Source organism: Protobothrops mucrosquamatus, unplaced genomic scaffold (genome assembly GCF_001527695.2).
Source record: "Protobothrops mucrosquamatus isolate PMUCROS unplaced genomic scaffold, P.Mucros_1.0 scaffold733, whole genome shotgun sequence".
NCBI classification, from domain to species: Eukaryota; Metazoa; Chordata; class Lepidosauria; order Squamata; family Viperidae; genus Protobothrops; species Protobothrops mucrosquamatus.
The window spans coordinates 60162-82572 of NW_015387007.1; the positions used below are offsets into that span (position 1 = coordinate 60162).

General features: G+C 38.1%; 1 protein-coding gene across 1 annotated transcript in view; it reads right to left on the reverse strand.

Annotated features, from left to right (window-relative positions):
* LOC107289593 (F-actin-uncapping protein LRRC16A-like) overlaps positions 1-11982 on the reverse strand; it is a 69747-nt gene extending 57765 nt beyond the window's left edge. The window contains exons 1-2 of the mRNA XM_015818375.1: positions 11787-11982; positions 4907-5004 (exon numbers count right to left, since the gene is read on the reverse strand). Of these exons, the coding sequence (XP_015673861.1) occupies positions 4907-5004; positions 11787-11826 (138 nt within the window). The 5' untranslated portion in view covers positions 11827-11982. The remainder of the gene's footprint in view (positions 1-4906; positions 5005-11786) is intronic.
* Positions 11983-22411: the final 10429 nt, after the last annotated feature.

Genomic DNA, 22411 nt, shown 5'->3' on the forward strand with positions numbered 1-22411 from the left:
AAGAAAGAGCAAAGCAATGGATATCAATCCTAAGAAAGTGTGGTCTTTTACAGAAAAAAAAATCTAAATAAGTAGAGGTCTCTGGATCTCATAGTACATGCTCTGTACAATCAATTTTATATTAATCAAGTCTCTTAATGGGAATATGTTGATGTGACATCCTGACAGATGCAAAAGAACAAATAAATGTATGCTTGTCATATCTTGATATTTTCATGTTGCACAGAAATCTTCCATTTGTCTGTTTCTATCTTGTCACAGGATATTGTGAGAGCTTTGAAGAGTGGATAGCAATGTATGTTCAAAGATTCTTTGACCCAGTTCAATATTTTTCTTTATTTGTAAGTGTAAGATAGAAAAGCATTGATTTCTCTAAGAATCAGAGTCCTTCACTACATACCATGTTTCCTTGAAAATAAGACCCAACCGGAAAATAAGCCCTAGCATGATTTTTTTCAGGATGCTCATAATATAAGCTCCACCCTAAAAATAAGCCCCAGTTAAAATCATCAGTCAGACGGATGCATTTAGTACTGTATTTCCCCGAAAAAAAAAAGCCCTAATGCATCTTTTGGAGCAAAAATGAATATAAGACCCGGTCTTATTTTGGGGAAACACAGTAGCATCAGCTCTATTTTAACTGATAGATAGCACTACCAGCTAAAGCAAATAAATCCATTCTCTTCCCTATTTTTCATTTTAGAAGACAGTAGAATGCACCAAACTGATTTTTGATCTATGCAAATTGTAAGTAAGCTGTTGTTTATGGGGAAATTAATTAAGAGCTTTAATTAAACTCCGCTACCAGAATGTTAATTTTCAAATCTTCTCCCTGTCTGGAACCTGCGTCAAATAGCCATCATCCAATGCCAGACTGCCTTCATCTCTACTCAGTGATCTCTATGTTGTCTCCTCTTTGGTGATCTTGAATCCTCCCTGAATCCAGATCTATTCTGTAGTCTAAATTTGCTTAATGCCATGTTTCCTTACTAGCCATTTTCTCCCTTCCTCCTCTTAATTCCAACAATAACTCTCTCTGTTCTTGCAAGCTCCTTAACAAGACACTCTGTGCATGCATAAAAAAACTTTAATTTTCTCCCAGCTCTTTCCTAGCATCAGTTTATCAACTGAAAGTACAGCTTCTATGTCTGGAGGATCATATCTCAGGATGGTAAACAGTATTTATCTACTCCATTCTTTCACTCTTATATTTTAACCTCTTCATCTGCAGATCGAAGAAAATATCTTTGAAGATTACCAACAAACACCTCACTTTACCAACAAACACCAGGCCTCACTTTTAAAATAAGAATCTGTAATGGTCAGAGCCTAAATTAAAGGTAACACATCTTTGGATTTTATGTGTATTTTGGATCATATTTTATAAAAGGAAAAAAAGGAAAAATATCACTGTTTTGCCATTGAATTTACATAGTGTAATCCTGAGACTTTGAATGCCGTAAAAATAAAACTGTAGCTCCCTCCTACATGAATAATCAAAACTAGTGTATTGGAAAAGCCCAACAGTTTCTTTACAATGTCTAAGTGCATTTCAGACTTAAATCAGACATAAACCTCAGTTATTCAAAACTGATGCTAGGATATAATCTATGAAAAAGGTAGTAGCACAATTTTCCAGCTATTCCTCGGAAGGTAATATAAAAAGCAAGACATTATAAAAAGTAAAAATTCTTCTCACTTCTACATTTAAAAAAATACTACTAGGCCAATCCATAACACAGCAGTGTTTCCAAGATTTAGATGTGCAACTTTTTAAAAAAATTAAAACTATAACCTCATTCTCCTTAATTTCAAAATCCCAAAATATCAAGGTATACAAGAGGGATAAAAATGGATACAATATTTTACTATTCATTAACTGCAAAATGACAACCATAAAAAAATTATAGGAAATTATGCTGCATTAAATACTGTAGGCAGGATGTCATGAACAAAGTATACTTAATTTGAAAAAAATGTGATATACCTCTTAGAACAGAGGTCCCCAACCTTTTGGGCACCAGGGACCGGTTTCATGGAGAAAGGTTTTTCCGTGGACCGGAGAGTGCATGGTTTTGTATGCTGCCTGCATCCCACAGATGGGACTTTGCTTGTTTGTGTGGACCAGTTACTGGCATGCTGCGGCCCAGTACTGGTCCACGAACCAGGGGTTGGGGACCTCTGTTTTAGAACATCTATCATATAGAAATTGTTTAAATAAATAAATCATGTCAGTATAAAATAACATTCATAACAAAGAATGTAGTACTCTATATCAAATATCAGCAAGCACCTGTCTTTAAACATACACTGCATCCAATTTTATGAAAGGAAGTCCAGGACACAGCACCTAGCTTTTACTCACACAACACTGCTCCCATCATCTAAGCATACAGGCTTCATGTATCAGACTGGATGATAAAGAAAGGACATAGACATACACATCTTTGTATTCATATATTATTATTTTTTTACCCTTCAAATTAGACTGGCCTCTAAACACTTCAGATTACTATAGCCACATTTAAGTTGAAGCATATAGATATATTGCTATACTGTTTGTGGCCTGCAGTTTAAAATGCTTATTATCATTTAGTCATTCTTGAATATTTCTCAATAAAGCATTGCAAATTAACAAGTAATTTCAAACTATGGTGACTGGAAGGTTAAGAAAACAAATGGAGGATAAAGTAATGAGCACTTATTAGTTTAAATAACATTATTTTTCCTTTTTTTGGTCTTTTTTACGGTATTGCTAAAACGGCAGAAATTATTTGAAACATTAAGTGGGTCTGAGAGCCCAGAAGAAGTGACTATGATGTAAACCAAATAAGTCATATGAAGTGGAGCTGGGATTTTTCAAGATTTTTTTGGTCCTGGGCTGGAACTATTTTAAAGGTTTGGGTGCTTATATTACCGGTTTTATACACCTGTTTTTAAATGATGGGAGAGCATGGCAGTGATTTTTGCCAGGTCCTAGATGCCATAAAAAGGGGAAGATTGTGTTAAAACTGCTTGGCTTGCATTATATTACAATCTCAAATCAAGTTTAACTGTTACAATTTGACAGTTCTTTTACGGAGATGTTCACCCTATCAAATCAATAGCACTGCAATAGCCAACTACCTATGACTAGTTTGTTCATTAGTAATAGTGGTCTTAATTATATGGATTATTATTTTAAAATAAATTACGAATTGGGAGAACCATCTTCTAGATTTGTATTTTAAATAGAACATATCATAGTTATCTTCATCTCAAATAGAAGTCTATGAAATTATTATACTCATTGTATCAAGCCATAAGAAAGCTAACATTTCTAAGTATGTCAGTAATCTTAAATAATTGGATTACACTAGATTACACCGTTAAGTGATTATTCCTTGTGGTAATTAAGTATTTTACTTTATATGAAGGCTTGAGAGTCGATTGAGTTGAACAGAAATAGAATGAATAAACAAACAAACGTCAGTGACAGAGAAAGTTGCATTGTAATCCAAGCAAATATTTCATAGATCCTTAAGAAAAATAATAATTGTTGACTTAATGAAGCAAGATGTTTGTAGTTACTATTGCTACTCAACAATTACCTTAAATATCCAAAACAAAAATCAAAACAGTTACAGATTTGCAGATGAGGTAAATGTTCAATTTTTCTCAAGCAAGTATCTCTGGCTGGGTTCATTTCTCATGTTAAGTCATGCTTCATTTCGACCATGATTTGTTGATTAACCCACAATATAACACTTAGCCACAGTAAAACAAGACATGAAATCATCTTCATTTGCAAACCATCTTTTATGGCTTTGTTTCTATAAATATAGCAACAGTGATAAATTCAGTCAACCATGATTACTCAAACAAGAACAATTACTCAGAATACTGTTATACTACAGGCAGTCCTTGACTTATAACCACAACTGGGGCCAGAATTTCTGTTGCTAAATATGGTGGTTGTTAAGTGAGTCATGCCTGATTTTACAACCATTTTGCTATGGTTGTTAAGAGAATCACTGTGGTTAAATGAGTCATGCGGTTGTTTAGTTAATTTGGCTTCTCCCATTGAATTTGCTTGTCAGAAGCTGGCTGCGAAGGTCGCAAATGGCAATTACATAGCTGCACAATGCTGCAACCATCGTAAATACATGCCGGGTTGCCAAGTGCCTGAATTTTGATCCCAGGACCATGGAGATGCTTTGATGGTTGTAAGAGCAAGAACCAGTTGTTAAGTCATTATTTTTACTGTCACTGTAACTTTGAACGGTTGCTAAACAAATGGTTGTAAGTCAAGGACTACAAGTATAACATCTGCTTTGCTGTCTCTTCCCCTTCCCCCCTTCCATTTTTCAAAATTACAGTGCCGAGTTCTGGAAACAGGTATTATTAAGGCCAGAGACTGTCTGCTCTAAATTCCAGCACTGTTTTAGAGCTTATCTCCCTTTTCTTCCCCCACATTCACAGACACATGTAGAACAACAAATTATGGCTCACTCAAAAGGTCTTATTCTACAAAATTTATGGATGCAAAATACAAAACAACCACTCTCATATTTTATAAAAATAGCATCTCAGATACACTATGATATTATTGGTGTCTACAAGTACTGTAATTATATTTTTATCCTAAGAAACCTACAAGAACTGTCTCTCTTGGATAATGTTTGTATGATAATGTTTCTTCACTTGACTGGACAAATCAAGTTTCTCCCTTGGATACATTCTATATTTAATTTTTCACCCAATCACACTAATATTATGTCCAGAAATGCTTAAGTAAAGTTTCTTGTATAAGAGGAACAAAATTTAGAAGAGAACAAGTATTTAAATTAAAGTATTTTCATTTATTGGAGGGGGGAAGATTAAATCGAGAAATAAATTGTTTGAAGAAAAAATGGAATGTACTTACCAATATTTTATTATCTACTTTATCGCTCTTGACTTCAAGTTTGACTTTCTTTTTCACAGAAATCTTTATCTTCCTTCCAATCACATCCTTGACGCTTTCTGAAATAGTAGAGAGCATAAAATACTTTCAAGTGTTCAGGATCTGAAAAAAATCTATATTACTATTTTATCCCCAAGTAAAAATTCTTCAACATAAATAATAAACAAACAACAAACAACATTCTTCCTCTCTTATTAACAGCTCCATTCACTTTATAATGTACTTGAGACAAAATTTTTCGAGGGCACAAATACTCAACTGACATTTCGTCTGTACCGTTTGAGTGCTGCAGTGCACTGTAGCGTGTTACGTAGACTCGAAAAAGCGGTAACGGCCGTTACCCCACCCGTACCAAAGGACTACTACGCAGGCCGGGCGTCCGGCCGTCAAACTGTGGGGACGACAAAACACTAAGGAATGGTAAACCAAAATAAAATTACTCCTTATAACATACTTGGCCCCTTACTGTCCTGTGAAAAAATAAGTATACCCCATTTAAATCTTTTACTGTTTCAACACATTTCAACATACAGATATTTTATTTTCATTTCAACACTACAGAGGATATATCAAATACCACACATCATTTTCATTTTGTAGTCCACTGTGTAATTTAAATATCAATGCAAATTTGGAATATGAAAATGTAAGTACATACTTACATAAAGCATTACTTCAGGTAGCCTAAAATTAGAATCAGATGCACCAGATCAGATATAAATGTTTAGAATATTATTAGGGAGGATCTGGGAGGAACCTATCAGACTTTTGGTTTGATTTGTTTGTTGTTGTTGAAATGCGTGGTATCACCATTTCTAGACTGAAATTGCCTACAGGTGTCTACAACCTTCAGAAAGAAGGTTCATCTTCACCTATAAGTCTGGGAATGAATTTCAAAAGATTATCAAACAATTGGACATCAGTGATTCCACTGTCTAGAAAATATTGATATGCCCACATTTGTTAAAAAAAAACTTTAAATGGGGTGCACTTTTTATATAACTAAATGCTTGATCTCGTTTATACTCAGATATTCTACATAACAGCCATTTTCACTGTATACGTAAATGTAATTTTTGAGAAATGACCATCACTGTCCCTCCCATCCACACATCAGAATACCACAATAGTTCCAAATATTTTTCTCCGACAGAATTAAAATAGGATCTCAAAATATATAATGACACTTCCTCTAGCAACATAGTTGTCCTTGAACTATGCACCAAACAGATTACAGTGCTGGACTCTTAAGCACAATAATTTTCTCCTGTAATATTTTTGTATTCTAAGTATTCCAGTTTAATTCCAAAATACTGAGCCAAGAGCATGAAAAGCTGCCATTCCAAAACGGGCTTCACAGAACTGTTACTCAAACTGCTGTCATAGTTTGATGCCAAATTTTCATTCAATTCTAATACCATCTGTCACAGGTCACAAACAACTTCCTTCTCAAAGACTTTTCATGCATTTTTCTTTCTTTCTCGCGCTTTCTCTGCATAAGAAGTAGAGTAGAGATCATAGGCAGAACTATATTTAAAACTCAGACTTAGGGAGAGGGGATTTCTTGCACAGGCTAGCTAGCTCTTTAGCATATGAAAGAGGTTACATCATTCATCTTCACTTGTGCAATAGTGTTCTACTCGGCCTGCCCTGAAGCATTTCATTTCCCCCCCCCCCATCCTATTTACAATGTCATGCAAGTGACTATGGTCATATCTATACTAAGAAGTTTGTCATCTTATACAAGGATAAACCACATGTACTAATTTGTAAGCTGCCCAGTCACCTTGCAGGAGAGATGGGCAGCACAGAAATTTAATAAACAAATAAGTAAATACATACCGTATTTTCCGGCGTATAAGATGACTTTCTAAACCCTGAAAATCTTCTTAAAAGTCGGGGGTCGTCTTATACGCCGGAAAATACTTCTCAGCACTTCTTCATCCGGGGCCTTTTCGGCGTTTACCTCTCACCCCCGGTGGGAGTAGCTTGGGGGAGGGGGAGCTTGAAAGGAGGTGGGGCGGTAGGAGATGCTCATGGGGGATGCAGTGGCGGCTCATACTGAGCGTGCGACCGGCGGCTGCGGAGGTGGGCAGGCAGGCGGCGACGGCGTAAGGCGTTCCCTCTTTCCTCGCGCCCCACACAGTAGGGAGGAAGGAGGAGGCTATGGCTCTGGAAGGGGAGGGGTGTCAGCTAAATTCCTCTCGGAATTTATCACAAGATGTCATTGATATTTTTATGATATCAGATGACAAACAGGATGATTTTGAAGGCTTTTAAAGGGAAAGTGTCACGCCAGCAAAACCTGTAAAAATAGCTTGCAGTTATGATGGGCGTTGCTGACTCGCCAGGGACTTGCCCGGCACTTGCTCTCTCTGTTGTTTGTTATCTTCCTCCTATCATCATCAGTTCCAGTTTGGTTGACAGCTTAGAAAACAAACAGCATGGCAGCTCCCATGGGTTTATTGTCTTATCCTTCCTTTCAGCTTTAGAGTGAATTAGGAAAAGTTTAATCCACTTGCACTGTTTTATGTTTACATGTTTGATGACAAACAGTCTTATGTTTATAAGTGACAGTTTTCCTGCTAAGTACCTGCATGTCATAAGCATTTGAATTAAAATTACCATATTGAAATCAAATCTGATGTTTTTTAATTTTTATTTGGTGTGCGTTGGAAGAGGGGTAGTCTTATACGGCGAGTATAGCCCAAACTTTATATTTTAACTGGAAAAGTTGGGGGTCGTCTTATACGCCCAGTCGTCTTATACGCCGGAAAATACGGTAACTTGTGAAATAAGATATAAATAAAATGAAATAAACAAATAAAATACAATAGTAAAATAATAGCGTAGCAAAATACCCAAACCAGCCCTAACTATTGTTTTAATGGAACTGGTTTGGTCTAGTGCAGAGGTCCCCAACCTTTTGGGCACCAGGGACCGGTTACGTGGAGAGAGGTTTTTCCACGGACTGGAGGGAGCGTAGTTTTGTGTGCTGCCTGCATCCCGCAGATGGGGCTTTGCTTGTTTGTGCAGACCTGTTACTGGCATGCCGCAGCCCAGTACTGGTCCACGGACCGGGGGTTGGGGACCCCTGGTCTAGTGGTTAAGGAACCAGGCTAAAAACCAGGAAAGTATTCTAGTCCTGTCTTAGGAATGAAAGATGGCTGGGTGACTTTGAGCCAATAAGTCTCTCTCAGCCCAACTCAGGTTGTTGTTGGGGGGAAAATAGGAGGAGGAAGGAGTATTAGATATGCTTGCCACCTTTTATTATATAGATAGGTTGTGTGATTGTGTGGCGTTTATAGGCCTTCCTGGGGAGAAGAAAAAGAGAGACAAAAGCAGTGATGGCCTGGCAGTTTCTATCAATCTGGAGGACAGGAAAGGTGGCTGGAAGCTGGCAGGAATAGTGAATAGAGATAATGGATGACCTAAGAAGAAGGTGGGGAAATGCTAGGAGAGGAAGAGATAGAGAAAAGTTCCATCTGTCCTAGCCAGTGTGGTTCTCTATCTAACCCTTCGACCTTCAATCGTCTTCGTCTCCTTATACACCTAATTACACCTTCTTCCATGTCGTCCTGTCCCCTGAGGAACTTCAGATCTACCGTTCTATTCTCCGATACTTACAGTACTTCCTCTTGTTTTCTCCGTTTTTTCTTGTACCTCTTTTCCTGTCCACCCATCTTATCCCTAACCTTAACACCTCCTTTGTGCAAGAAAGTGAAGTTGGGAAAATTTACTCCATTCTAAAAATAGTATATCCACAGATATACTATTAAGCTTTAATTCTAAATATTAAGAAAGGTTAATATAAACTTCAAAGCAATTAATTGATGCTTCCAACATTAGATAATTCAAATTTATTCTTCAGGATATGCAATATACTAATGCTTTATTGTATATTAATTTGTATCGTAAGTTTATCTCTCTAGAAGTTGCCAAGAGCAAAACTGAAGTATGTTGATGGATTAAAATAAATTATATAAAGTGCTAATTTTAATCAAAATGATTCCATCTGGCTTGGTGCCAAGGAATCTGCATCTCTTTTATCCAGGATCAATCCATTTGATCATGTAATTTAGGGGAAATTGTTGATAGTAACCCTTCCTCCTGAAAGATTAAAGAGACTGCATTGTGAAATAACTATTTACTGGAGGTCATGCTTTCTCTGAACTTACTGGCCTTCCAGAAGCAGTTTCTACCAGAAGCAGTTTCTACCAGAATTTGTCTAAAGGATTTTTTTAATTACTTAAGATAGCACCACATAAATTGTTTATATTCTTCAGTTTTAAGACAGTTAAATAACTGTTGCCACTGTATTTATCTTTACATTATTGTAGTGTAGATGTTTTCCTTTGTAAACTACTGACATGCACATGATTACAATGGTCTAAAAATCTAATAAATATGTAATTATTTCTACTCCAAGTTCTTCTCCAGTCAATTATTCTGAATGAGTTTATATCCAATTACAATATATATATATAAAGTAACTTTTCTACAATATTCAGAACAAGCTCACACATTCACTTGGAAATGGTTTTTTTCCCATCTGATACATTTATAAAAAGAGCACATTTTCCCATCTGATCCATTTATTGTGTATTTAACTACATATGTATTAGCAGATTTTCAATGAAGCTCTTATTTAGCATCATCTACTCATTATACCCATTCAGTGTTCTTGAGATATTTTGAGTGTGTTTCCATATCAGCAAATCTGCTTACAGAATGATTTACCAGTATATGGTTCAACTAATAACACAGATATATGACAAGGTCAGTTTTTGCATTAGGCTAGATTCCACCGAGTTCTACAAGGAGGTAAATGGACCACACTACACACTGCCACACAGCTGGAAGCTAAGAAAATTGCCCCCAAGTTCTGCATGCATGCCTGCACAATCAAAATTCAGTCCATTTCCTGGGCAGTGTTCCCTTTACTGTTCTGAACTGGAATAAATTAAACTGTGCCTTTGCACTACTACCATGTTTCTTTATATAAATATATTTCAAAACCTTTTATTGTAACAGTCGGACTAAAATTTAACATTTGCAGGTAAATTTAGTTGGAGAGCTTCCGTTAAGCCCACCTATTTCAAGAAATAGCCATTCTACATCTATTAGCTTGAGTATTGCAAAAGTGGAAAAGGAAGAAAAATAGCAAATACTGCATAGCTAGGCAAAATAATGTGCTGTAGTTGGAAGGTGAAAAGCCATCCTTTCACAATGTCTGAAAACCTATACTGTACATATTTGCTTGTGCGAAAGCTCCACTGAATCTGTGAGACTTCTTCCCCCAAGTAAACATAGAAATGAATAAGGCAATCAGAACACCCTTCTGAAATATTTAGCCTGTACACATATCTGAGTGGACTACGCAAAAAAAATGTATTTGTATGACTCAGAATTTAGTAAGGTTTTTAATCTGTTCGACAAGCATTCTCAGAATTTAGCATAACAAGAAGAGCAACAAGCAATATGAAAGTAAATTACAGTAATCAGTACAGGAAAAGACATGATGCGTGCTTAATTATTTTGTCAGCATTATACATTCACCAGCTGCCCTGATTTTGGACTACAGGAAAGCATATGCAAGCCTACAATAAGCAAAGTGTGTGTTCTCAAAAAAGGTTTCAATGCAGCAGATCCTTTTTAAATAACAGAGGAAATATTTCTTTAATTAAACAAGATTGAAACAGCCAAGAACACCGGATCTGTCCATCAGCAATTCCTTTTCATAATTAAGATGTAGGCAAAGATGACCCACCCCCCATTCCACAGTGGGATCAGCAACAGATGCTTTGACAGTCTTCCTTCTTGGCTTTTACACCCCCTGAAGCATTGCAACCATTTGCCCCCAAATCACGATTTGCCAAGCGGGAGAAGTACGTCCAGGATTCCTAGTTAAGGAAAACCTCTGCCCGCCTCTTCTGTGGAGAAAGCTCCCAAGGCATTCAACTGAGGCGGGAAAGGAAGATACCACCAGCAATGGAAAGCCTCTGGGGGGGCAAACATGAGCCCCAGGGGCTGTTAGTTTTCTCCCTCTGACTGGTCGCCATTCCGACGCGAAAGAAAAAGGAACTCTTGGCCCGAAGGAGCAAGCCGCCTTCAAGCACCGCCTCGAGGGGTTAACAGCGTTTACACCAGGGGTAGTCAACCTTGGCTCTTTTATGACTCGTGGACTTCAACTCCCAGAATTCCTGAGCCAGCTTAGCTGGCTCAGGAATTCTGGGAGTTGAAGTCCACGAGTCATAAAAGAGCCAAGGTTGACTACCCCTGGTTTACACTTAGTTTGCCTACAGACGCCAAGCGTTCCGCTCCATTTGCCTATTATCGCCGAGGCTTGCAAAGGCTGCGCAATCTCCCTCTTGCCCGCGTCTCCCCCTTCCCGTCCACAAGTAAATCTCTTCCAGGAACAGAGGAGCCAAAAGGGCGAGCGAGAGCTTCAGCCGTCCCTTATCTTTCCCGCCACGCCTTCCTTCCTTCCCCCCTAGAGCATTTCACGCAAAGGATAAGAGACTGCGGGGCTACCGAGGTGAGGGGGCCATTTCATCCCTCACCTCCCTATCGCTGTCGGGAAACGGCTCCTCCTCCTCCTCCACCCCCCCACAACCCCCACCTTCCAATCTCCCGCGCTCCGGTGTCCACCATTCACCCCAGGGGTAGGCAACCTTGGCTCTTTTATGACTCGTGGACTTCAATTCCCAGAATCCCTGAGCCAGCTTAGCTGGCTCAGGAATTCTGGGAGTTGAAGTCCACGAGTCATAAAAGAGCCAAGGTTGACTACCCCTGATTCACCCGAAGGGGGGAAAAAAAGAGAGGAAGCGCACACGCTTACCCAGCAACTCTTTGGGAACGTCCGCGCTCTCTTCGGTCATCCTTGCTGGGGCTTTGCCTTCCCTTCTTTGGAGCGAGGAGGCGGACGTGTTGCTTGCTGCTGACAATTAACTCGCGCTTCCCGCTCTCCGCCCTCACCTTCCTAGGTGCCCCCCTCGGGCGACGCGAATGAATTCCAATCAGCTGTTTAGGGGGGAAAAAAAGGGGAGGAAAAAGGGCCCCGCAATCCTGCTGGTGCTGGCCTCCCCGCCGCTTTCGGAGGAGGAGGGGGATTTAAAAAGCCTGGAAAACCGAGGGAGAGTTACAAGATTATTGCTACACGACCCCGCTTCATCTCAGCTGCAGGCGGAGGAGCAGGCTTCGCGAGGGAAAAGACCGCAGCCCCGGACCGTCTTCGCGCGGCTCGGCTCGGCTCTCCTATTCCTGCTGCGTCTGCGCTCCTCACTTTCGCTTTTCCCTCTTTCCTCCTTCCTGGCCGCGGACGAGCTTCGCTCTCTTCTGCCCGGCTCCCCTCCAGCCTCATGCAGCCACCTCCCGGCCTGAGGTGCAAGCGGAAGGCGTGGGTGGAGGCGGCGCTGGCGGCATTCCCGGCTCCAGCGGCGGACCCCAGCCTGGCCCGGGGGCTTCCCTTCAGGCACAAACACAGCCCGCTCCAGCCAAGCGGCTGCGGCGGCCTCCTCTTCCCCTCGCGAGAGCCGGCCGCGGTCTGAGCGGCTGCCCGAGAAATGCTCGAGCTTGGGCGAGAAAGCTCGTCTAGGCAGAAGGGAATTTACCCTCCGCCAGCCCCGCGTTAGCTCACAGATTCCATGCGCGCAACCAGGCAGGGAGCTGGAGTTTACATATTTTTTTCCTAGGACCGCCGAGAGGGAAGCCAGGGAGGAAGCAAGGGTGCTTAACGTCTTAGATGGCATCGTCGGTTTTGCTGTTGATGCCTCTCTCTAGCCCTCGGTAGATGACCAAAGGTCTAAATGATTCGGACTCCCTCTTTTTCTAGGGAGGGAAGGGAACACGAGGGAAAGGGTGGTAGAAAAAAAAAAAAAAATAAATAAAAGCTGCTTTTTAAGGTTATTCACGCTTGTTGAAAAGGAGCCCCGACCCATCAAGCGAGGTTGGATCCGAATTACCCGAATGGTCGTTTTGTAATGCGGTTTTATTTCATTTAGCCACGTTCACAACCCAACTCCAGTTCACTGAGTACTTTTTATTATTATTTTATTATTATTTATTAAATTTATATCCCGCCCTTCTCCTTGCGGACTCAGGGCGGCAAGATTGACAAGATGTTTACAACTTACCCAGCTGGAGCTGTCGTCTACAGAAGAAAAAGGCTTTATTAAATATGATTCCATGCAGCTATCTGAGACTGCCTTAAAGACTGGACTCTAATTCTTATAGGGGGAAAATGCATTAATAAAGTAGGACCAGTTCCAGGAACTTGGGAGGCACTAACTTTGTACCACTATTCTTCAACTAGTAGTAATACACGAAACACCTCAAGCTTTCCTGAAGTATTGTTAACAATAGGTAGTTTGAAAGAATTGTCTCAAACACAGCGGTGTAGGTTCAGATTTATTCTGCCTCTTAGTTTCATTAGGAAACATGAAATGAATTTATTGAATTGCTTTTTTATGTTGGTACCGAAACTCTTCTGCCTTTTGGCTGATTCAGAAGTAGCTTGTAAATACTATTTTCACAGACATACAAGTAGCAATTTGGTGATAGTTGGTAATTTAAGACTTAGCAAATATCTTCATTTCGTTGCCCATTGCTGACACTTAAAATGCTTTACTAAAACTTTTTATAAGCTTACCTTCATTTGGTGTCCTCCAGGTATGATGCACTATATCACTGATAATGCCTTAGAAAATATTTTATGAATTTGGGTGAAATTCTAGCCATGCCAAATTTGGATTTTAACCTTTCCCATTACATTTTTTGAAGGCAAGGAGTATCAGTTGCTTCCCTAAAATGTATAGCTTTAGTTGTTAGTAACAGGTCAATTTGTAACAGGATTTTTAAATTATGCTAAGGAGTGCGGTTTTATTTGAGTTTATATTTTTTTAATTTAATGAATGTATATAGCAGCTCATCTACCTAGGGCAGTGGTTCTCAACCTTTTTAATGCCGCGACCCCAACTGGTCGTAAGTCGAGGACTAAACCGGTCGTAAGTCGAGGACTAAACTGGTCGTAAGTCGAGGACTACCCAACCGGTCGTAAGTCGAGGACTTTCCCTGCCCGGGAGCGCCGCGCATGCATGGTTCCGCCCCCTGTGCCGGCCGAGGCGTAGCTGGCAAGCGGCAGAGACGGAGCAGGCCGACCACCAGCTGGCCCAGCCCAAGGGAGGTAAGGCACCCGCCAGAAAAGGGGGAAAAATGGCGGACAAAAAAAATGGCGGACAGCCTTGCTTGGCGACCCCCGTGAAATGGTCGATCGACCCCAAATGGGGTCCCGACCCACAGGTTGAGAACCACTGACCTAGGGGAACTATAGGTGGCATAGAGAAATAAAAACACTAAAAACCAGTACAAAATAAAACTGGATCAAATTACATTTGTTGTAGTTCAGCCGCTAAATTGTGTCTGATTCTCCTCGATCCAATGGACCACAGCACGTCAGGCTCCCCGTCCTCTACTGTCCCCCTAGAGTTTGCCCAAATTCACATTCATTGCGCCAATGACAGTATTTAATCATCTCATCCTCTGAGACCACCTTATCCTTTTGCCTTCAATCTTTCCCAACATCAGGGTCTTTTTCCAATGAGTCCTCTCTTCTCATTAGGTGGCCAAAGTATCTTGAGCATCAGCTTCAGTATCTCTCCTTCTAAAAAACAATCAGAGTTGATTTCCTTTAGGGTTGATTGATTTCACATCCTTGAAGTCCAAGGGACTCTCAAGAGTCTTCTCCCACACCACAATTTGAAAGAATTCTTTGGAGATAAGCCTTTCTTATGGTGCAACTCTTCACAGCCATGCATTACTACTGGGAAAGCCATAACTTTGAGTATACAGATCTTTGCCAGCAAGGTGATGTCTCTGCTTTTTTAATATGTTGTCTAGATTTGCCATTGCTTTCCTCCCAACATATTATCAACATATAAATATGTAGAGATAGAGGTCATGTAGAATTCGTGTGCAGCACACTGCCTCGGCTCAAATACATGATCTCACCGACATGATCTCACCTAGTTCACACCAACAGGATGTTGCAGAAAACTGCCCCTGGCTGGTAAATTCTTAAGGATTGACAAGAGTATCCACCAATAAAAGTGCTGTTGCTATGCTGTTGCTATGTTATCTTTTGCTGCTTGGAATAACTGTATAAGAGCAATAAACACTGTGAAAGGCAGTCAGACACCTTTGCACCCTGCAATGACTGGTCTCTGATTCCATCATAAATAAAATGGCAGTTGCAGCAGAACTCCACATCCTGGCACCAGTGTCTGCTGGAAAAGCTGTGTCATAGATCATAATCAGCTTCCAGAAGCCAAAAGGTTTGGGGTGTCTGTATCTTGGGGAGGTTGTTCTACAAGACACGTTCCATGACGGAGAAATCACACTACCTGGGACCTATCATCAGGTTACTTATGAGACTCAGAGCATCTCTGTTTCCCAATATGTCTTGAAGAGCTTTCTCCAATCTTAGGCTGTCTCGAAGTGTGTTGTACAATTCCTGACTTTTGTGGTCCTGCAATAGGAACCCAATCTGAGTATGAAATAAGATTAAATGATTGTGTGAATGAATTTGAAATAGATAAGCATTCTTTATAAACCTTCATATTTATTGTAATCTCTTATGTGATGATCTCAATCTAGATTGAGAGCTTGATGTTTGCTGCACTTTTCTTCTTACAAACATTTCATTACCAAACTAGATAACTTTGCCAAAATATTTGAATCCATAAATTAAACATCATATTTGTATTTTTTTCTTAGTTCAGCCTTTGAATATTAATCTGCTCCCCTATTGTCTGAAAAAAAATACCTATTCTAGATATATACCAGATCACTATTATAATATTACATCATCTGTTTCTGTATGTAGTTTTTTTACTTTATTAGTCAATATTGTCAACCTTATAAAAATCTTTGTTTTTTAACAAGTTGCTGATTTATGCGTTTTTGTTATAAATGATTACATTTATAATGTAATAATGTATTAATGTGATTAGTGAATAATAATCCTATGATTTACAATTTTGTATTAGTCCATTTAGGCCAAAATGTGTGTCTAATTGAATAGACAGCAATTCTTATCAAAGATGCAAAAAAAAAATATTCCAGTCCATGAAAGCTGGAACAGACTGCACATGAAGTTTTTTAAAAAATGAACAAAAGAAGAAAGATTGCAATCTGAGGGTCCTCTTACTGCATATTACAAGCTTAAAGCATCCAACATAAGACACTAACAGAAGAACTACTCATGTCAACTTAGATATAAACCATAATTAAGTTATTACGGCTTATTCTCAGATAAATCTCAGCTTCATGATTTCCTAGACCAACTTGAGTTTTTCATGTAGCACTTTGCTTTATCCTGAACAATTTGCCTCACAAAATATTGGCTTCTTGATCTTATTCTGCTTGATATCTCTTCTAACTTCACGACATGGGTTGGAAGAAAATTGGATAAATCAAGTTTCATTATTTATTTAGTAAATATATATGCTGCTCATCTCACCTAGAGATTTTATTTTCAATATATTTCAATCTATTTTCAATGTATTTGTTATCCTATAATACTGTAGGAAGGTAAGTATGTATTGGTGGGACTAAGCTACATTTGGAGGAGGAACTGGCAAACTGAATTGAAATTAGTAGCTTGTTGTGTTATTTGTGGCAGATATATCTGCCACATATTTATTTGATTATTTGATTAATGTCATTGTTGAAACATGAAGTGGATCATTATTATAACATTCTGAATCTGAGTGTTCCCATCAGCTGTTTCTTGGGGCTGTTTGTGCAAGTATGTAATTCTGGAAAGGAACATTAATCTAAAGCAGCATATTTTTATATTTATTATCTGTTGCTATACCTCTGAAGATTTTTTCCTCCACCATCTTAATTGATACTTTGGTAAAATAGATGACTAATCCATGAACAAAGTGCCTACTTTATCCTCATCCAATGGGTTTCTGCCAGGATCAAGTTTATATTATTGATCATAAAACAGCTAACTGTATTTTATTCTTCCATTCCTATCTTTCTTGGCTGCACCTATCTATCATTTGCCTTTCCTTTGCAACTTTATTCTTTATTTTCCCCCTCTCCCATGCATAATCAACTAAAGGCACAATTGTAAGCTGTTCCACTGACAGCAAAATTATAAGGTTTTCAACAAACAATGACAGTTCTCTCTTTCTGGCACTAATTCATTTGCACCGCTGTCAAGGAAGCATCATTAAATTTTCAATGCATTAACAGTTCTTTACTGATAGCAGACATTGGCACAAGTTCTTTGGAGGAGGTCAAAATGATTTTGCAATGTCCTGTTGAATTTTCTACTCTAGGAAATTCATTTATTTTCTGATGTCAGATATTTGGAGTGCCAGCACGATTAGCACAGCAGAGAGAGACTTTTTAAGCAGAGTGTGAAATACAAATAGATATAAACCGATCAATCTTTTCACTAGGCAATGAAGTCTGACATTTGTGATCCAGCTAGAACTATACATGTTAACTTTAAAGTGGGTTAAGAAAATTTTACCTGAATCACTCAAAGCCTTTTGAACAGTTTCAATTTTACTTAATCGCTGTCAGCTCTATTTCTCTCATGTACAACTGTATCTGCATCATTAGGTTGTATACACTCCATAAATAGAGGTCATGCTAACATGCAGCTGTTCTTAAATGCCTCAATCATACTATATGACAAAGTTTTAGGTGAATTTTCTTTGGCTAGGTATTTTGGGGTATATTACATGCTTAAAGACAGTTAATAGGAATTTCTTGAGTTGTTTCTTTGGGGGACAATCCTTTGTATATTTATTTGGAAGTAAAAGTTCTATTCAGTTCAAAATGCATTCTAAGTAAGTGTGCATAAAATTGAACAGCTTTCTAAAGAACCTACATTTTATGAGTGTGTGAATGCTCTCAATAAAATTCAGAATGAAAATAGAAATTCCACTTAGAATATACAAGTGTCTATTCATTTCTACTTAGTTTTAAGGTGATGGTATATAACATACTTCCATTATAATATACTGGAATACAATAACAACAGCAAATTATTAGAACTGGGAAACCAAAAATTGATTAGTAGTTTATTCTATTTGTTTTTACAAAAAAATTCTTCAAGCTCAAAAACATCTGTGTTTAGAAAAGTCAGATCATTTTTATCAATTATTTGTTTTATTATCTGTTACAATTTGCTGCAATTATCTGCTACTCCACTGGGAGTAGCCATCTCCAACACCAGTGGAAGAGGTCTCCTATGGATCCAGGTAGGTTCAAAATGAGCCTTTTCCCCTGTGGAACTCTCTACCACTGGAGGTGAGAACTGTTCCCATCCTTTTGACCTTCTGGAAGGATATCAAAACTTAGCTTTGCTGCTTGGCCTGGGGCCCTGATGGGGTGTTCACCACTTTAGGTAGCTGACAAGGTGAGAAGACCACATTCCTGTCCCATCCATTTTTTTATTCTGGTTTTAGTATAGTTTATAATTACAACTTGTGTAATTTTTTAATTATTATTTTTTTACTTATTTTATAACTTATATCTCTCCCGGAGTCACCTTATGGATAGATGGTGGCATACAAATTTAATAAATGAATAAATAAATTCATTCTATATCTTTTTATAAGCTTTTGCTTTTCTATCTTCAACTCTTTTTATTTCTTATCAACAAAAAATGCTAATTAATATTTAATATAGATTGGCATTCAATTCATACCTACCTACCCATCATTACATTGCATATGGGAGTTACATTAAAAGTTAGAATTATTCAGGGGGGGAAGGTGGTTAACTATCACCTACCTCCTAGGACCTAGGCTAAAGCATAAAGTTAACTTCATTAACTCATGGCAAAAGAGGGGAAAAGAAAAACTGTAAACTGACACACATATAAAAAAGGGTCTCCATTTTGACAGAGGGCAATCAAGTGTTTCAACTGGCTTAATCCTAATGCACAGCTAGATAAGAATCTTTATTATGTCAAGTCAAAGTGTTTGAGTTTGCAGAGTTTGAGCCGGGAGGCTTAATGGGGGAAATAAAGAGGAAAGTTTCCACCCTTCATTTGCCTAGCCCTCAGAGAACAATAAATAACAACACAAAAATCAGATAACAATTCAGCAATGCCACAGCCTTCCTGACATACCCTTCCTTCCCCGGGTAGCTATTTTGTGACAAAACATCTTCCCCTGGCAGTCATTCTGTGAGAGCATCCACAATGTGTTCTCAATATGTCAAATTTTGCTGGCCAATCTTCCTTAACACGGTACTGTTTACTAATACTGTAACTTGGGATACCACTGAATTTTATATAGATATTTGTGGATTTTTTTCCCCAATATCAAACGGAGGCAGGTGGTAAGCTCAGAATGAGCAGGAATACAATTAGACTCTTGACAAAGCTCATTAGTATTTTATCAGCAATGCTGGTTGGATTATTCAAGGGGGAGGGAAGGCTTTTACAAATTTCTTGGCTATAATTACAAGAGAAGAGAAGAGAAAAGAAAAAAAAATGCCTTTCTTGAGTTTTCAATTTTCAGAGAACGGAGCACACCTGACAAATCCATTAAAATAACTAAAATGGATTCAGAATGTGATAAAAGGTTACATTAAAGCAAATATAAATATTCATCATTTTGCACTGCTTAAGGAGCAGCCATCTTTTGGGATGCAGTTGGAGATATTAGGAAACATATTCTTTCTAAAATAGGGAGGGGCTGGACTAGATATGTGGGATTTCAGCTCCCATCATAGTTAACCCTTGAGTGATACTTCCACTTTAAACGTTTAGAGATACCAGGTTGTTTATGTATCCCAGCAGAACTGATTTTTAAGGAATATATTTTAATTTGGAATAGACAAAACTTGGATTGTAGGATATTACAGCAAAACCTCAATTTAATGGACATTGGAAGGAAGCGTGTCCAATCCAAATGCCTATTGAATCAGCATCCATTTTGCACATGTATGAAAATTCCATTAGTTATTTATACACATGCAAAATGGAGGAAGAGAAAGCATTAGAGAGGTGGCCAATCAAGTGGACTCCGCAGCAGATGTTTCATAAGTATTCAGCTATGTTGCTGGGAAGTGGAAGGATGAGAAGGAGACATAAGGACGGCCTGGTAAGATCTTGACAGGAGTCTTAAAGGCTCACAATAAAATACAGAATAAGCTTTAATGGAGCACAGTCTACCCTACCTTATCAGATTTACCTATAAGCACATGTATAGTAACTTGGAAATTTTGGGTTATGGTTATACTAGGGTCAGAGGAAATGGATCATAGAAAGTCAAGCAATGACAGTCCTATTATCAAGGGACAATTGACAAAAACAGTTGTAGTAGCATAAAGTACTAGATTGTGATTAAATGTATTTCATTAGACAATAAAGTCTTCAGGTTGAGTGTGATTGACTTAATAGATACAACCAGGTATCTTTCTTGCCAACAGATGTAGCACAGAAGCTATTTGTCACTGTCTTTACCCCGATACTTAAAAACAAAAACAAAACTGACTAGCCATGCAGTTTTATGAATCTAATGAAGACAACAGCTTAGCATGGTTAATTTAATCTGCATTTCCTGAAAGATGATAGACCTTAATGTTGAACTATTATAAAAGATCTGTGCTAAGGGTATAAATTATTCATATACCACCTGATCAATAAAGACTACCTTATGTAATATAAACTATACTTAAATGCTTTCCAAATATGTTGGGATTGGAACTTCAAGTAATTCCCAACAATTGCACTCTTAGCCGATCTGGAGACCCATAGGTTGGGGATAGTTGGAGGTTAGAACATTGTCTCTCTTGCAGGTTTGGGCTATAAATATTTTTTTAACTTCCACCCTTTTTTTGGCAACAGTTGGTATAATGTTGTCTGATTTTTAAACATATTCTTTTCTGAGAAGGAAACAAATAGAATATTAAGGAAGGATTGACATCTAGTGGTCTAACAGTGTCAAAAGAAAGAAAGATGTAATCCGTCTATGCAGGTAGTTTATTGGTTGAGAAACATTTAAAATGGATCTAAAAAAAATATAGCTCCTAGTTTTAATATTTAGAATATTATTTTTTAAAGTGAAGGTGTATAACATATATTCATTATTCAAAATTAGCTACTGCATTTGATGTAATGTTTTCTATTTCACCTTTAAGCAATATATGTTTCTGTCTTGAAATTTTGAAGGGTCTTCTGAAGATCAATGAGATTGATTTGTACTATATAATCCAATGAGAATTGCTTCTGCGTACTTACATACACTGCTGCAATGTAAATAAAGATATGTTATGCTTTATTTTTACAAGAAACATTTCATTAAAGAATTAACCAAAACAATACAATGTTCTTTTTGTTGTCTATATAGAACTTGCCATCCATGAGAGTTTGTCTTCCTTTTTTCCTGCTGCATATTCCCAAACCTATTGAGTTTTAGAGATTTCTTCTAAACCTGCTAATGACATTGCATGGACATATGTAGGAGACTGTTGTGTTGATAGCATTTGTATTGTATCCTATATTTTGCCACATTTTTTGAAGTTTACAGAAGTATGTATAAAATAATGAAAATATATATCTAACGTAAGTAGGATGTATAATGTACAATAACATTAGTATCCTTTATTTGTATTTGTATGCCCTTTAGTGAGCAGTAAATTTGGGTGGCCTATTTTTAAAGATACCAATCAAAGACACCACATAATTATTCCTTTTTTCCATCATTATTATATAATTTTGTAGATATAAAAATCGAAGAACTGGGAGAAAAAAAGGAGCGTTACAGAGGAATTACAATGTCTCAAGACCTCCCACTCCCAATAAAATTCTATGAGCAATGCAGAATGATTGACAGCCCCATTGATTGCTTTCAAGAAGAAAAATGAATACATGTTGTGCTTTTAAAAACTTCTCTGGAATCATTATTAATAAGATTATTGTGATACTAATTAACAGATGTAACATTGTACTTTACAGGATATGTAGTCCAGTTCTTTTTAATTAGTACTAATCATATTGGCAGTTACTAAATTAATAATAAATTTATTATTGAATAAAAGATTAAGAAATGAATTCCAGTGATTAATCACTGAGGAAATCTAAATGAGGCCCCTGCTTGAAACAGCAGTAGCTGTATATCTTACTAGATACTGTACTGTGTATGTTAGTATCTAAGGGAGCTCTGCTACTATACCAGGGGTAGGCAACCTTGGCTCTTTTATGACTCGTGGACTTCAACTCCCAGAATTCCTGAGCCAGCATGGCTCAGCTTGGAAACCTCTCCCTTTCCCCTCAGCATGGCTGGCTCAGGAGTTCTGGGAGTTGAAGTCCACAAGTCATAAAAGAGCCAAGGTTGCCTACCTGTGTTCTATACTGAAGTGACCACATCAGGGAAAGCCATATTTCTCCTGAGTAGGCCTAATATTATGATAAAATAACCTTTGTATTGA